This window comes from Stegastes partitus, unplaced genomic scaffold (genome assembly GCF_000690725.1).
Source record: "Stegastes partitus isolate 25-593 unplaced genomic scaffold, Stegastes_partitus-1.0.2 Scaffold368, whole genome shotgun sequence".
In the NCBI taxonomy this organism is placed as follows: Eukaryota; Metazoa; Chordata; class Actinopteri; family Pomacentridae; genus Stegastes; species Stegastes partitus.
In genome coordinates, this window is record NW_007578099.1 from 58906 (window position 1) to 76568 (window position 17663).

The window sequence follows — 17663 nt, forward strand, 5'->3', positions numbered from 1 at the left end:
GACTAAAATGTGTGGCCTTCAATTGCCCCGTTTTCTCTCTGCTTGTTTTGTGCCGACACAGGATTTCACAGCTGTGTGATTACAAAAAATCTCACCATCTACATTTACAAATGCTGTTCATGGAAATTCCTGCAAACATTGCAGCCTACGTTTCATTCTAATCTTTCTACCGATGTGTGGATGTGACATTTCTGAGCCAATAATGATAAATATCGGTTAGTTGTGACCGCTAAAATATAAATGGTCAACAAATGACTCTACATTCTGCACCACACAGACAGTCACGACACAATACATATTTATTTTACACAGAAACCATGTGTACAGGAAAAATATCCACAGCCTCAAGGGGGTAGTACGTAACACTGGCTCACCTCATAGGATGGCTGCTGGTGAAACTCGAGGGGGCAAGCGGACAACTGCACTTAAGTTCACTGAGGAGACAACTGAATGTATTTTAGCTCCACATCACATGTCATGCATTACATCAAAAATAGTATTTCTGACATAATTAGCTTCATCAACAAACACAAACATACCCAATCTCAACTGTTGTACAGGCACAGAAACTGAGCTAAACTGCTCCTCTGGAAAGTTTAGAATTAAATTTAGATAATGTGGCAAAAGCATCACATCACAAATACACTTTTATTAAAAAAAAAAAAAATCCTGACTTTATATCAACGTCATTTAGACGCATTTCATTCAATAATACATTCTGCAGTTTGTCCATGAATCAAGAGTAGCAGTAAACCCAATAGGACATTCCCTAAATGAAACACTACGGTCTCTCAGAACTAAGCTTTTTTTTAAAGTTTTCAGACACTGTTCAAATGTGTCCCTTTTAAAATGGTGAGATGTCGTAGCACTTTGTTTGTTTCCTGGCAGTTTCCATGTTTTATGTCACGCCATCATAAAATAAAACCAAATTAAGTGACATACTATAAAGCTTTAGTAGTAAAGGAAAAGTTGATGGCAGCGATGCATCTTAAATGATCATTTACTGACATGTACACCTCACAGCATCAGAGACACACAAGCAAACCGACATCAGTTTCAACAGAAAGCAAACACAGCTGTTTAAGGCTTTTAACACATGACCATACATGAACACGACTGTCGAGGTTCAGCGACACAAATTTTCCAGGAGTGACCTTTTTTTTTTTTTTTTTTTTTTAACAGCATTGCATTGTCACTGAAAACACATCAACACTGTAGACGGGTGTTTGCGGCTTTGCTGTTACACACTTATTTGAACAAAGACAAAAATGAGCCACAGAAAATCAAAACAGTGGTAATAAGGTCTACATCAAAACAATGCTGCAGGATTAAGAAAAAAACAAACTGAAAAGCAGGCAGTAAACTGAACACTTGTTAGAGGTAGGAAAATCTGCATGGAACACAGTTTCCAGGATTTATCCTTCACTATTTGAAACACATGGTAGTAAAACCTTTTGATCAGTCATGAGGCCTGATGAGGACTGCTTTTAGGAGCACCGCAAAATGTTAACACCCAAATAATGAACAATCCTGTAGCTGCGTTGCACTGGTTGAAGGCTCTGCAAGCAGATAATATATGACTACTGACTGATGACAGCAGACACCGAGGTTCAAAGAATCAGATAAGCATGTGACGTTGTCTTCCGATATCAGTTCCAAGAATTTAAAGTGTAGATCAACTGAAGCCAAAACCAGATGTGTAACTGGTACCATAGTACTTAATTTAAGGTTTGTTTACATGTTTTAGAGTTACTGGGAATCAATGGCCACACAGAATATTAGGTGCTGCAAAACTGGCCTATATATAAACCCAGGCACCTCACTGAAATTGTGTATAACCAGATGACCTTTCTTCTTGTTGTAACAGTGAACTTTTCAAAATACATTTGCATCCATGAACAATGTGAGTGCAGCTGCCACTTAATCTGAAGGATGCACAAGGTAGATTAAATTAATTCCTAACAAGCGTTTGAGAGCTATGACCACCTAAGCATCCAATGTATAATGAGCCTCATTAACGTTGCCCCGCAATTCAGATGTTAATACAAGTGTGAAGGTATTTGTGACACCAAAACCTCACAATTCACAATGACCAAGGTGCAATGAAACTTGATGCAGTTCACAGAGTTGCTTCGTACGAGATGAAATTTACAATGGCCGTCTCTTCAGCTGAGATCACGAGTTACAGGCTCACAGGTCAGCAGTTACAACAGCATGACGACAACAATTCGCTCTACAATCCCCACCTGCATCCAGTTACTGAGTCACAACCTTCACTCTCACGTACAGTACGTATAGTTACCCTGCAGAGAGGAACTTTTATGTATTATCTACAATATAATCTTTAGACATTAATTAAATCAAAATCTCACACTATATCTTTTGAAAACAAAACTGCAAAAATTATGAATAAGACTATTTATTTTGTCCAATGATGGTTGATGGTGCTACGGTTTAGAGAATGCAAGTTTGTCCAACCTGAGCCTGGTTTAAACGATTCTACAAGTAAATACAGCCTGTACTGACTGTGTGAGGTCTTATTTGAGAGTATATCTACACCAAATTTCAATTTAATAAGTCAGCCAGCTTCAGGGTCCGAACATGAGGATAAAAACAAATAAAGAAACAAACAAAAAACAACAATACATAGTATAATATTGCAATAAATCCCCCTGCTCTCCCCCGGTATTGGCAGGTATACTTGGCATATAATATATATGTCTTGTTGTTTTTAACCCAAACTGTTTCATCTCAACTATACGGTAAGTTAACAAACCGTTGCTTATTTACTTGCAGTATAAAGTAACATTACTTACAAGAATGTGTGAAATAATCATAATATGATGTTGGGAAGGTGCTAAAATAAATCCAGACCTTTGCAGTGAACATGTGACTTGTGAGTTAGACAGGTTTTGCCCCGCTGTTATTGACAGACAGTGAAGATGGGAAAAATAATTGGGGTAAAATTAAATTATTGTATTAACCAATCAAAGTGAGTTTTAAAAAGGTCAATGTTGCAATGATCAAATCATGAAATATGACAAAAATCTAAGTTGTAAGCTTGTGTGCATAATAACATGTGATATCATATGTGCATTTACCCTAAAGCAACTTAATTATTTTAGCAGGGGGGCAATTACTGATAAACCTATTTTTTTGGGGCACCTCAAACTCCTTAGCATTGTGTTGTATCCTCTTCTGGTCCTGATAACATGACAATGTTGTATCAGCATATCTCTGCTGATATGGAATCCATCAACTATTTGCACATTTTATTTATTTATTTATTTTTACAAAAAAATAAAATAAAAAATAATACTATGAGGGTCATTTAGTCCTACCTGATTATACATTAGATTATTTTATTTAAATTGTACATATTCACACAGATAGTGATTAATGGTAGCCAATTTGTCATGATGACCGTTTGGTCTGTTAATTTAATATAACACTGTGACTACAGTATGGAAAGGGCTTTATTCTGTCAAAAATGCATTTCAAAATCAATTTTACAAAACCAAAATGTGCAAAAGGTCTAAGGGTTTAACTTAAACACAGAAATAGTGTGATTAGTGTTCAATCAATCATACTGTATTTACAACGATTCATATTTACAACATCCAATCTTCTCTTTCATGCATCATTTTATTTATGTGGTGAATTCAAAACCAGCATCATGACACCCATGATACAGTATAAACACTGGCTTGTTCACCTTTAAGAGTATTATATTTGGGGATCCCAGGCAGCGAGTTATGACGTTATCTACACTGATTTAATTTAATTCATTGTGATGAAGGCAATTTACAATAAAATACAGGACTGCAGGTCAACATAGTTGTATTTTTTAACAATATTCATTTAGTAATGAGCTAAAATTATCCCTGGGCTTCATTCATTGTTTCTTGGATGTTTAGTAAATATATTTTGATTGCATTAACAGGAACTAAGCTGACGCAGCTCTTTCCCTGAAAGTGCCAGTGAGATGAACAGCGGGAGAGACACAGAGGGAAAAGGCCAGAGTAGGAAAAAGGTGAGATGTATGGTTGTGTGGTCACTACCAGTCTGCGTTATCCCAGGCTTCCTCAGCAGGTTTCGTAGGACTCTTCTTCGTCTTACCATCTGCGTTCTCCCAGTTGTTGTCCCAGGCCTCCCAGCTCTCTTCTGTGCTGTGTTTGTTGTTGGACGCTGCTTCGGAGCCCCAATTGTCCCAACTGTCAGAGCTCTTCTTTGCAGAATTATCTGCGATGGTCCAGCTGTCACTGCTGGGAGATTTCTTGGCCTTTAAAGAGCTGTTGCTGCCAAAGGTTTCCCAGAAGTCCTTTGCCACAGGCTGGCTTGAACTGCCTTGATATCCCTCAGTGGCATCCATGTTCTGGTAGCTCTCTCCAGCAGACCTGAACACAGTAGTAAACATGAAGAAATGCTTTAAGAAATCACGTATCACGTTATTCACACAGATCATATATTGCTAAAGATTTTGCTGTTTGCTTAATTTGTATGAAGTAGTTTTTGTTACCCATCTTCCGGTTTTCCAGAGAAGAGATTAGTCAATTTTGCACCAGCTCCCTGAACCTAAGCAGCAGAGACAACTATTATGTTGATGTTGCCTGAAGTGTTAACACACAATGACTTTGAAATCAATGGATAATATTTAAAAAATAATCCAAAGGCCTAAACTGCAGAAGTGTAATAAGTGTTAACTGAAGAAACCTAAATATTATAAACAGGAATGTTAGCCACTCAAAGACTAGTTTAAGCAAGTCATAGAAGCAGTAATACTGAGACTGCACAAATAAACTTGTTTCACTTTTACACCACTGTTTTTATTTACAGTTTTACATCCTAACAGTTCACTACAGTGTACTCACCACCAGAATAAAAGTGGCAGCAAGAAAAATGAGAGATTACATTGAATTAGTATTATTCAAACATTCATCAACTTGCAAAACCAGTCTCCTTGGAGGGTTACAATATAGAGAGGGGACCTCTGCATTTATGCATACTGTTTGTGGACTTAAGAGACCCAGATAAATCAAAATACGTTGGCTCTGGGTTGCTCTTCCTCACTCAGGAGGCTGGTTTTGCATCGTACAGTATGGCAGATATCTGCCCCTCCTACCTTGTTTGCCAGCCCAGAGATGCTGACTGCCATTTCATCTAGTAATTTGCCATCTTTCACCTGGATGAGCCAAATTATTATTAAAAACTAACAAAAACAAGAATTGCTCTTTAAATACATTTGTCATATAGAACATGTTGTAAACTGTTAGTTTTTGATTGTGAGAGTAGTGATGGCATGTTTTGTTAACAACACTGATAATTAACATGGGGAAAAAAAGAGAAATTGTTTTTTTGTTTTTTAAAGAGAGAAAAAAAAACACATAATACAGATATCTTAAACCAGCAGTGCCAACTATACATTAGAAGACAAAAGCATCTTGTTTAATGTTGGATAGATTTTCTTAAATCGTTTTTTATTAATGTTATAATTAAAAAGTCAATTCTAAGGTACACTTCATGGATTTGGATCTATGAGGACCTGTATGTTTATTTACAGGTAAACAGCACTCATTTGATCCCATTAAAAGACACATCCAGGAGCTACTCATTTGACAAAGTCAAAGTTAAAGCTGTTACGCAGAAGCATTTATGTGGGAAAACACTCACCACTTCCTCAGGGACAGCAAATTAGTATTTAGTTCATACATAATGCCAGAAACAAAGCTTGCCTCAATGTCAAAGCTCAAACGCATCAAATCTACAAAGACAGTGAGCAACTGTTTTCAAATGAGGAGCTCTCGGTTGTGTCATTTTATGTTTACTGATGGCAATAGGAGAATTTCCCCATTGAAGAAGCCTCAGTTTTCTTTTGCCCTGATCAGTTAAGACTGAGTACATTTCTGGCAAAATTTCAGTGGCCCAGCCAGATGATGATGATCAGCCATGACATTAAAACCACCGTACGCAAGTAAAGTGAACCAAATTTTATGATTTCATACATCCCAACAGCAGCAGCCTCCCCTAGCAGAACAATGCATCCCATCACACTGTAAAGACTGCTCAGGAACAGCTTGAGGAACACCACCAAGAGCCACTGTGTCGGCCTGGCCCAAAACTCCTCAGATCCCCGTCTGAGCATCTGGAGCATCTGCAGGATGCACTAGAACAAGCCTGATCCACAGAGACCCCACCCCAATACCCACAAGGATGCACTGCCAGTTACCACAGGACACCACCAGAGGTTTCCTGTCCATGACCCAACGGGTCAAAGTTGTTCTGGTGGCAGGAGGGGGACCTGCACCGTGTTAAGCAGGTGGTTTGAATGTTGTGGCTGATCAATGTACATCTGTTTAAGCTCTGCGTATTCAATTTTCATTACTTCATTTGTAAAGAGAGCTATAAACCAGCCCTGGAGCAAAACTTAAAACATTTTTGTTAACTGCACCACTGATATTTCCATTACAACACTGCGTCACATGCCAGTGTAGACTAAAAATTGCTAATGTAAAAAAAACGAATGCGTATGTAACACTGAAATGATATGGAGTATAGTTTTTCAGCACAGAGAAGCTCAAGATTGAAAACTGACTACCTTGAAATGAGGCATGATATTTGAACAAAGACTTTGCCTGGTCAAAAAAATTTAAATGTACTTTAATTTTCATCCAGTGACTGTGCTGACAGTTCACACTGACTCACACAAGCTCTCAAATAAACAGTTCACAGCTGTACACGGCTGCAAATCTCATGGCTGAGTCACTGACTGGGAGAAACAAAGGACTGTTTTTTGCAACCGCAGGTTTTGTCGTTTAATGTAAGCTGGCATAAAGCAGATAAACTAGCACACACAAGCAGTGGAGAAAATAGCACATTCACATCTGAAGCTGTTCTTTGTCTAAAGCACTGCATCCCACCACCAAATCAACAACTTCAAACATCAATGTTACCTTTTCTTGGGTAGGTTTGATAACATTCTCATTTAATGTCTGTCCTAACTCAGTGGCCTAGTTGGAAGTCAGAGAGGAGAGTTCACTTGAATGAAACACAGTTTAACATTCAAATACTGCAAGACACTGAGCTGCTTGTTCTGCAGTTGCATGAAGAGACTGATCATTCCCATTCACCATGACACTGAACAAGCACTAGAGGGTGTAATGGTTCAAAAAACTAGCAGCAGTTTGAGGGCATAGCTGCAATACCAATAAAACACAACATCTTTGCTTTACACATCCTTCTTGCAACAGTAACAGGTTGCATGAAGGATTTTTTTTGTCTCAAAAACCTACCAGATATTGATCAAGTGCCAAACTTTAGAGAAGTTTACTAAAGTGTTTTTACAGACCATTACCCCCCGTCAGCAGTGTTAGCAGTGAACACAAGAACTGACATGCATGAATGGATAACCGATTATCAATGGACATGAGTGAACAGTTCCTCTGTTCATTTCTATATTAAGGGTAGGAATTATCACAGATCCCTATCCCCTAATATATCATATCTCACAGTACAAATACCACCTGTCAAAGGTTATCCATAAACTCAAAATATATGTAACAGGACTGACACATTGCCTTGTATTAGCATTACCAAACAGAAGCATGTGAAGATGACATTCACCAACATTTTGCAAAATGTTTGTTTGACTGCAATAAAATAGAAGAACTGACAAGCTGACAAAATATAAAGAATGGGTAAAGTAATGCATATTTTAAAAAATAAGCAAATAAAAAAACATGATGTGAAAAAGCGCCATGCACCTATAAACTGCTTTACCGGTTCTGGGGGCGCTTTATAGCCCCTTAACTACATCCAGAGAGGGCAAAGAGATATTAAAGTAGTAACACAGTTATTAAAGCTTGAAAGATTACATTATCTATTAAGAGCACACAATTTGTGAATGCTAATACCCTCAGGTAGGAGAGGAATACTCAGTATAACTGATAAAGGAAGTCAGAGGAAACTTAGGTTAAATGCAATCCTGACAGACTAACAGCACCAATAACAGGTTATCTGCGACTACATTCATCTTACCTTTAAGGTTGCTTGATTTGCCAGTTTAGAAGTCTGTATGTGGGAGGAAAAGGTTAAAAGAAAAATAATTACTTTTATATACGCATTGTTATTTTTAACAAGAAATGCAATGCAGAACTTAAACACTATGAAATCACACTTGTGGAAACATACTTACGTTATCTTTGGCAATAGAAGCAAATTTGCTAGCTCCAACAGTGAAACTGCTCCAACCCTGACAAAAAATAGAATAAAAAATAGTTAACAGGAGAAACAATAAAAAGTACAACTTACCCAGAAGATGTATACTATGACCTACTGAATAAATAGAAGTCATAGCATTGTTCAGGAAGTCATCCTCCTTCTTCTCCGGGGTCACTGTGTTCCCAAAGCCAACATATCGATTCTCTTGATTTCCACTGTAACCACCTCCACTGTTGAAGCATGAAAAATCATTTTAGAAAATCACTCCCTTCACAGAACACAATACAAGAAAAGCACCTCAAAAATGTACCTCTGATAGGAGTTTACATCGTCACTTAACCAGTCTTCAAAGGCTTTGTCGCTAGATTTCGCTGAGTTCTGTCCAGGTCCTCCAGAGCTACATTAAAGAAATGAGAATCCACTGCTTTGAAGACTGTTCTGTATGTGGCATTACACACACTATTAGCTAAATGTTTGAAATGTAATTCGTTTTTACCGATGAGACGATGAAAGGCTAGTCTTGGGTTGAGGAGATGTCCAATTTCTGGCAGGGGACGTCTCAATGGACCACTCCTTACCCTCTGCCAAAGTTGCAACCTGTCATATAGCGTGTCGAAAAAATGTGAATTCTTCTGATTAACAGGAGACGTCCTGGCAAACTGGAGATCTCACAGAACCTCAACTAGCACTGAAACATTCTTCGACCATAATATCTATTTCACATTTGTTCTTTTTATAAACTTGTCAATTAACCTATTACATTTCAGATCTCCAAAATACACAACATCAGTGTAACATCACCTACCACAGTGACATACTAATGAAATAAATTAGGATTTTGCAGGACAACTGAGCAAATTTTAATCATTGAATTTTGGCCCTGTGCAGCTCACCTTGTCCCTGAAGAGCGCAGCGGCTCGACTGTTGTATTTCTCCTGTAAATTCCAGTTGGGGTCATAATCATCTTGGAGTTCAAGAAACAAGCGGAATCTTCCATTTCCTCCCGCTTTCATTTTCTCAAGTTCAATATCTTTCCACTTGTCCATGGTGACCGAGCGCACAAAACTGCAGATTGGGCAAAAGTGTTAAATTAAACACTGTCAGGCTGGATTCGAGCATCGGTAATGAATGGAAGGAATATGCTGTCTTCTTTGGCCTGTTCAGTTGCTGGTAAACACAGCTGCTACAATCATGGAACTTAATCACAAAACTTTTCCATGCATTCCCAACAGATTATTCACACTGGTGTCACACAGATACTTTAATAATCTGAGCATTACATTACATTAGCTGGCAAAATCTGTTGTGCATTCCACTGTTCTTACCTGAGATGTACTCCCAGGCCCCGGTGCTTGCCAGAACACTCAAGACAAATCCAAATGCCATACGTCACACTAACCCACTGAGGATTAAAAGCCCCACACTCAAAACACAGCTGAAAAGAAAACAACAGGTATTCAACAGTTAATTAATTTATGTATCATTATGCAAAAAAAATACATTGTAGTCTGACCCTGCATTGGTTTGGAAAATATTTACACACCATTTCACTGTAAGACACAAATGTTGCCAAATAATCAGGAAAACCTACATATCTCACTACTACAAACATTTTATACTGGAGGAGATTCTTGGGAGTAAATATTTATATTTTGTCCAAAGGCAAAAAGATGACTAATCTTCTATTAAAACCTATTTTCTTTACTTGAGTTGCAATGGGATGCTTTTTTCTTAGTATGTCATTTTAACTGGCACCAAGATATAAACATATTTCTCAGATACTTGCCAATTTCAACTGGCTGCCTGTTACACTCCGCATTGAATTTTAAAATTCAACTTATCCCTTTTAAAGCATTAAATGGCCTTGCTCCAAATCACATCAAGGGCTGAATAAGCACTGAAAAGCCTGAATGTTCACTTTAGATCAATGGATGGGGTTCTGCTAGTGACCATAGGTGACCACCTGACTGGACCTTTGTTGATGGATCACTCAAACTGTGGAATAAATCACACTACTGACATCAGACTGGCAACATCTTCAGTGTACTTTAAATCTGTTCTTTAAGAAAACAAAAAACAAAAAAAACATTTTTTAAGACAGCCTTTATGAACATTTGATGAGATGCTTATTATCCTGCTTTTGACATGTTATATATTTTTTGTATAAGCTTATTATATTTTCATCAGTTCTATTATCTGTTTCTTTTTTTAATTAATATTTTGTCATTCCTTTCTGTTTTTGTTAAGCAAATCGACTGTATATAACAGATGGATGGAGCCATAAACAAATTAAGCAAAGACAAAAGTATTCTTGTAGAGCAGAATGGTCTGGCTGAACCTCATTGTCATTCTCCTATGAGGGAAGCAACACTCTTGCTTGTTTGTATTTCTTTAAACCAATCACAATCACATTGGGCAGAGCTAAGCAAATGATGCAACTTTGGTGTACCCTTACAGTAGTGATATTGGAAATGTTGGATAGAACTTTTGCTTACATGTAGGTGATAATTATGATTAAAATGGCTAATTCACCAATATATATATATATATATATATATCAGGGCTGCCTTACTACACAAAGCTAAAGGTTTTAGTATGATAGGTTACTATTGTTGTTGTAGTGAAGGTGATTTTGAAAACACTGAGAGTAGAAAGGGAAGACACTACATGATCTGTAGCTTTGCTTTGAAAAATGCTACATACTATAAATAAAATGTATTATTATCATCTGAAAAATACAGAACAATAACATCATCAACAACATAATACATATTTTTGGGTAGGAGACATTACACTTGTCCTACTGCTACTGCCAAAGCTACAGGCTGACAAAATGTCCACTGGCAGTAAAATCCCCACCGAAAAATTACTCTTGCCATTTATTTGTGAAGTACAGTGAGAAAGTGTTACATTGCAAGCCTCCCAAACACCTGTTACCTTCTATGTGAAGAATGGTCTAATGAGGTGACATGAGTTTGACTAAGCAGTGAAAATAAGCCACGTGAAAAACCTGCCACGAGGACTTACATTATTCTCATCCTGGGTTCTCACTTCCTTCAGAACTCTTCTGGTCCTTGGACTCGCCATGATGACCCGCACTGAAAGACAATTGTTAAGGTACAACATTTTATTACTGAAAGATAATTAGTAAAATATGAATACAAACTGCTGGGAATTAATACTCCCCAACTCAGCTTCATGTTAGCAAGCGATAATGTCAACAAATTGAATAAAATGGCACCGATATCAAAGTGTTATTACACACTGAAATCACATATTCCTACTGGAGTGTCCTCTTAATTTATAGTGTATAACAGTGGTCAGTTTTAATTTGTGGATTTGAACCAATGTCTCTCCAAAGACTGGAAAGCAATAAGAGAAACTGTTGTACTGATGATGTAATCAAAAAGAGAACTGGACCCTCTCCACAGACAGCAGGCTTGTTTGAGATTAATTGTGCCTTGCCTGGAAAGTGGATGAGAGCAGGAGGCTGCAGCCAGGAGAAGTTACAAAAAGCTGCAGTAAAGCCTTTCCAGAATGATAAAGGAAGACAGCTAAATATTCATCACAACACAAGTTACTGCTGATAAATTGAAAAAGTTGCTATATGATAATCTATCAAACTTTTTTTTTTTTTAAACAGATAACTCTTGTCTACTGATGTGGATGCTCTGAGAGATAAGGCATCCAATATGTCATTGTATATAGTGATTGCAGCATTAATCACTTGTCATTATCACTCAACAGGAGGTTTTATGCCTATATTTAACATATATTATTTTAACAAATAAACTTCAGTTATTAAACTTGCCCAGAAACCAATTTGAGAGTAAATAAATTCCTCCAGCTGCCTCGATCTCATGAGGTGTCCATGGCACTGTGACACCTCTGCAAATCAGAAACCAGTCCCACAGACGTCTACTCAGCATGCACCAAGCGGCGATCAGCAATGAATCTTACTGCCTTCAAACCAACTTGGTGATTAATGGAGTAACTACCAGGATGATATGACATCAGTGATGGTGGTATGGCTGCCTAGTCACAACTATAATCTCTGCTCCATAAGCACAGATTTTACGAGTAAGATCAACAATAGCTCTGTCCCTGTAAACTACCGTTTTCAGCCATCATATGCTGCATTGCCTAAATCTGTGCTTTTCTTACTGTGACTGGTCAAAATGATTTTATCTACTTAAAATGATCAAGAGAAATTCCTAAAAACACCAACAGAGTCAAACATTACTTCAGTGTCACATGAAAAGTGTCACAGAAGTCATTGTCATATCAACATATTCTAGGACCATAATTGTTTGAAGTGGAGCTATCGAGTATGTCAAATAGTATTGGATAGTATTGCCCGACCAACACGTAAGCACGTATATAAATATAATACGTAATGAAATAACAAAGAGAAAAAGAGAAAAGAAGTCTATCTTCCTGTTTCAAAAGCCTGAAACGGGCAGTGTTATTGTTGCTGGATGAAAGTCTTTAAGATTAATCACTTTTAAAAACTCATTTTTTGTTGCTCTGATACCGATTTCACAATCCAAAAATTACTGGAACAGTCCAGTACAGAGTATAACTTCTGCAATTGTGGGCATTTTCGACTGAACAGTATGATTTTCACCGGCAAGTGTAATGTTTTCACAGAGAGGCACCCTTCAAAAATGCAGCAACACAGACAGCTGGAAAATATATCAGCAAATAAAAGTCTCATGTTCTAAAGAGTGGTCTTGCACAACTAAGACATTTGGATATTCTGTCAAAAACAAACTTCTCATTTGTCCTCAATAGCAAGGCAGCTGCTTAATCATGTTTTTTTAAATGTATAATTGTATGTTGTTGAGATTCTGTTCAAGCAAAACTTAAAAGCAAATAGCTGCAATTAAGTACAGTTAAGCTCCAAATCGTTCATACCCATTACAAATGTTGATTTATAGTTAACTGTTATTTGACCCAAGGTTTCTTCTGGCTAAAAACTGCATAAACAAGGGACAAAAGCCAGTATGACATTGTGATAGAAATGTTAACGACACTTTTCTAGTATTTCTATGTTTCCTTGTGGTGAAACTACTAATAGTTTTTCTTGGCAATCACAAGTAACAGCTTTATTGCCCACCAAAGCATGAAATGGTTAATTGCTCACAAGGTTTCTGCATATCTCCATTAAATTCTATTCCACAGATCTTTTGGGACAATTCGCAGATCTTTGCAGACGGAAGTTTATCTTGCCATCACTCTGGTCTTCAGTACCTCCACAGATTCTTGACGGGATTCACATCTGGACCCCTTCCAGTCAGCTCCAAAATACTCATATTGTCTTCTGTTAAGCTTTTTTTGACCACTTTAGCTGCATGCCCCCCCCCAATCACTGCCTTATTAAACAGTTTGATGCTGCCCAAGGCCAAGTTTTTCCGCCGACTGCCTGATGTTTTCCTCCAGAATATTCATGCAGTCTTCTCTTCCCATGATGTCGTTTACTTTGACAAAGTCACCTGATCCATAGACACATTCCCACCATGATGCTTGACCACAGCAATGGTGTTCCTGGGGTTTAATGTACTTCCTTTCCTCCTCCAAACTAAACCCACAACCCTGTGGCCAAATAACCTAATCTTCATCTCATTCACCCACAGAACTGATGACCAAATGCTTTCTTCTTTATCCAAGTTAGTTTTTACAAATGCTATGTGAGCTGTTGTGTGCCTGTCTTAGAGAAGTGGAGGTGGATATCTATGCAGAACAGCCTTGCACAATGTCTGCTGCAGTGTCTTATTGAGATGTTGATAACAGAACTACTCAGATTCATGAAGATTGTTTTGGGGGTGATCCTTGGATTTTTCTTGGCCTCTTGCAGAACCACTGGTACCAGCACATGGATCACTTTTGGCTTCCTACAATGACCTCTGAGATTCTTCACAGTGTAAAAGTCCTTGTACTTTTTGATTATGATTTGCACTGTGGCCACTTACACATGTCTTTACAGTTTTTCCCCATCTGAGTGACATATTATACCAGCAAGAGACTAAAAACTGACAAATACTGGTACAAATCACCAGGACCACTTGGAATGGTATAGAAACTTCTTGCATTCTCTCAAACAATTTCAAGGAATGCAAATGATTTTAGTAAAAAGAACAAATACAAATTGTAAAAATTCATTTCTAACACAATGCCTTTGTGTATTTTGTCACTTGTTCATGCATTTCCCAGCCAGAAGAAACCTATCCGTCAAACAAGAATTCACTATAACAAAAAATTTGGCATGAATAATTTGTGGGCGTCACTGTAATTATTAGCTACAATAACATGTCTGAATAGAGTATCGGGTCATGACGATTTTTGTCTTTAAGCGAAATTCAATCACTGTGATGTTTAAACAAACAGCCTCACAGAGCTCTGCTGTCGTGTCAACGGTCTGACAGAAAAAATAACACTACATATTTCCAACATCCGTTAACGTCTATTGTAAATGATATTGTTTTTTCTTTTCCGACGTTTTACTTCAAGTGATGATTAACGCGACTGTGTACGTGAACATAACTCGACTGTTAACGTGTCAGTGAAATGACATGATTACTGACGTTAGCTTTAGCCTGAGCTAACATTAGCTAACTGAGTCGTTACCTGACTGTATTTGATGAGCAACAAAGACGCTTTTAGTCCGGTCTGAAGGCTCCGAGGATAAACTCTACAGGGGCTCTGCTTCTGTCGCAGGGACACAGCAAGTGTCGGGCTGTCACACACTGTGTCAGGCTGACAGAAAAGGATTTAGAAGACTGCAGATGTTAAACGCCGTTAGCCATGTTCCTGTTTGCATACGTTGGCAGTGCAATGCATCATGGGACGCGGGTTCTTCTTCGCCGGTGTTTCGTTGGCGGCTGTGAAGCAGCTTTGAGGAGCATCACTGTCACCTGCAGGACTGGAGTTTGAGAGAGAAATATTTTTCTTTATTGGTGTTTCCTATCAGTTTATTTAGCATAATTTCAACAAGGAACATGGATGTTTCTTGTCAAAGTTAGACATAATGATGCACTTTTTTTTCTTAGATAACTCAAGAAACATTCTCCATCATTGGTTGTTTTCCCCATAGACACCATACAAACCCCTCAGCTACCTATCTTCTTATTGTTAGCAATTGTAAACCTCGATTGTCCCCAAACTTAACTGACATAATTGACGAAAATATTAATGATGATCAATTGCTCACCATGAAAAGACAGGTATATGAGGCCAAAAGTTTTTTCAGACAAAATGACGTGTTACTTTACCTCTATTATGTGAAACTGCTACTGATGAAATTTTCATCACATTTGGCATTTTACTGTGTAACACGTAATGCTTGTCTCATCAGAGCTTCATCAGGAGAAAATAAGAGTAGTAAAAATCAAGGTATATTTTTGAAAAGTTTAAAATGTGCAATTTTTAGATGTTGTATAAAAGTAATTCAAACTTCTTCAATTTATAAGTCATAAGCTTTAAATCTGATATCAGAAATGCATCTTGATATAGGGCTGTGATGAAAGACAGCTGGAGAAGAGAGAAGATAATTGTATGGAAACTAAGGGATTAAAGTACATTTCTTGCTTGAGGTGCTGCATTGTTAAATAACCACGTCTAGCACGCGGTCAGCCTCCTGCCATTAGCTGCTCTTATCTGATAAAAAAGAGGTATAAAGGGGATGTTGTTGCAGCTGGGGGAGCAACTGTCTAGTCGAGAGCTTTGCATCAACATGAGTGCGTCTACGAGTTTGAAGGTGCGCCTGCCGGCATTTGTGTTAGTCATGGAGGTCGTCATGATAATTCTTTATGCTATGTTTGTCACTTACGATGACAACGCCAATGCTAAGATGCAAAACAACGAGACCAACCCGATGGACAACTCCATGTATCGCGACTACCCCTACTTTGCTGACGTGCAGGTGATGATCTTCATTGGCTTCGGTTGCCTGCTGGCTTTCTTCCGATTCTACGGCTTCAGTGGGATGGTCTTCAACTTCCTTACAGCTGCATTCACGATCCAATGGGCAATCCTCATACAAGGTTTCTTCCAATTTTACTACAATGGCAAAATTCACATAGGGGTTATCAACCTGGTGAATGCAGAGTTTGCCTGTGCTGTGGTGCTTATCTCCTTCGGGGCTGTGCTTGGGAAAACAAGTCCAGTTCAACTCCTGGTCATGGCTTTGTTAGAGATCCCTATCTTTTCCGTGACAGAGTGGGGTGTGCTGAAATATATCAGGATCAATGACGCAGGTGGCTCTATTCTGATTCACCTGTTTGCCTGCTACTTTGGTCTAGGGGTGACATTTGTGCTGTATCGTCCAGGCCTGAAGGCTGGACATGCTAAAGAGACCACTAGTTACCATTCTGACATCCTGTCTGTAATGGGAACTCTTTTCCTCTGGGTTTTCTGGCCCTCATTCAACTCCGCTCTCACAATTAAAGGTGACGATCAACACAGAGCCGTGCTCCACACTTTTATAGGTCTGAGCTCATCCACTATCACCGCCTTTGCTCTCTCTGCAGTATTCAATAAGAGAGGGAAGTTCACAATGGCTGATATTCAGAATGTGACTCTGGCAGGCGGTGTGACTGTCGGTGCTTCTGTGGACATGATGATTTCTCCTGTAGCTGCATACGCTTTGGGCGTCATGGGCTGCACCGCCTGCTTCTTTGGTTACAGATACCTGACCCCCTTTTTGGCCCGACGCATGAGGATCCAGGACCAGTGTGGCATTCACAATCTCCACGGGCTCACTGGCCTCATATCATCCACAGCAGGGATCTGTGCCATCCTCCTAGCCACCGAGGAAACCTACGGGCCCAGTATGTATCAGATCTTTTCCCATCGAGCTCCGCCTGAGGGAGATCCGAAGCTGTTGGAGCTGCAGCAGCTGATACCTGGCCTGAAACCCGGCTTGGGCCGTACTGCACAGGAACAAGCTCTTTACCAGGTTGCAGCGATCTTCTCCACAATTGCAGCATCTGCAGCCGGTGGGGTACTCACTGGATTCATCATGAACATGTCTTTCATGGCATCGCCGTCTGACGAGGACTGTTTTGATGATGAGGTTTTCTTTGATATGCCCTCTGACTTTGACAGCGCAGAAGTGCTGAAGACCCCTGTGAACCCTGATGAAAAGGGACAAATGACTTGTGATGCTAAAGTCTGAGGTTTTGAAGCATTTTAGTGAGTCAGTTTTGATGTATATAAGATTTACACATTTTTAAATTATTAACATCACAAATTTTCCTTTCCCTTCTGGGATAAATAAAGTATTTTTCATTTCATTTCATTCCAATATTTAAACATGTTGATATTTTCACCTAAGTGTTGCTATGTTTGTGGCACAGGGAGAGTGATCATTATGAAGAGATAATAAATATCTGGGGACACTAAACAAATGCTGTTTACACTGTTTGTGTTTTGTTTTTATGTAAAAT

The 17663-nt window shown here is 38.6% G+C and overlaps 2 protein-coding genes across 3 annotated transcripts; one reads left to right on the top strand and one right to left on the bottom strand.

The window, feature by feature from the left end:
* Positions 1-276: 276 nt before the first annotated feature.
* On the bottom strand, positions 277-15042 carry arfgap1 (ADP-ribosylation factor GTPase activating protein 1). 2 transcript variants are annotated; one of them, XM_008284655.1, is made up of 13 exons: positions 14845-15042; positions 11245-11315; positions 9543-9652; positions 9111-9282; positions 8714-8814; positions 8528-8614; positions 8333-8447; positions 8192-8248; positions 8035-8067; positions 6951-7007; positions 5123-5182; positions 4520-4575; positions 277-4397 (listed from the first exon to the last, which is right to left on the bottom strand). In XM_008284655.1, exons 2-13 carry the CDS (start codon positions 11302-11304, stop codon positions 4058-4060), a joined length of 1248 nt encoding a protein of 415 aa, XP_008282877.1. In that variant the 5' UTR covers positions 11305-11315; positions 14845-15042; the 3' UTR covers positions 277-4057. The 2 variants fall into 2 exon arrangements, with proteins under 2 accessions (XP_008282877.1, XP_008282879.1); XM_008284657.1 differs by lacking the exon at positions 6951-7007.
* Positions 15043-15949: 907 nt separating this feature from the next.
* Positions 15950-17392, top strand: LOC103359386 (ammonium transporter Rh type B-like). Its single transcript, XM_008284710.1, has one exon. It carries the CDS (start codon positions 15950-15952, stop codon positions 17390-17392), a length of 1443 nt encoding a protein of 480 aa, XP_008282932.1.
* Positions 17393-17663: the final 271 nt, after the last annotated feature.

Bases quoted from the DNA above. Each gene is read 5' to 3' on its own strand.
- arfgap1 (XM_008284655.1), bottom strand. From the start codon at position 11,304: ATGGCGAGTCCAAGGACCAGAAGAGTTCTGAAGGAAGTGAGAACCCAG. The intron at 8,068-8,191 runs GTAAGTATGTTT...TCCCACATACAG, and splicing joins CTTCTATTGCCAAAGATAAC to ACTTCTAAACTGGCAAATCA. The intron at 5,183-6,950 runs GTAACATTGATG...TGGCTCATCCAG, and splicing joins TCAAACCTACCCAAGAAAAG to GTGAAAGATGGCAAATTACT.
- LOC103359386 (XM_008284710.1), top strand. From the start codon at position 15,950: ATGAGTGCGTCTACGAGTTTGAAGGTGCGCCTGCCGGCATTTGTGTTA.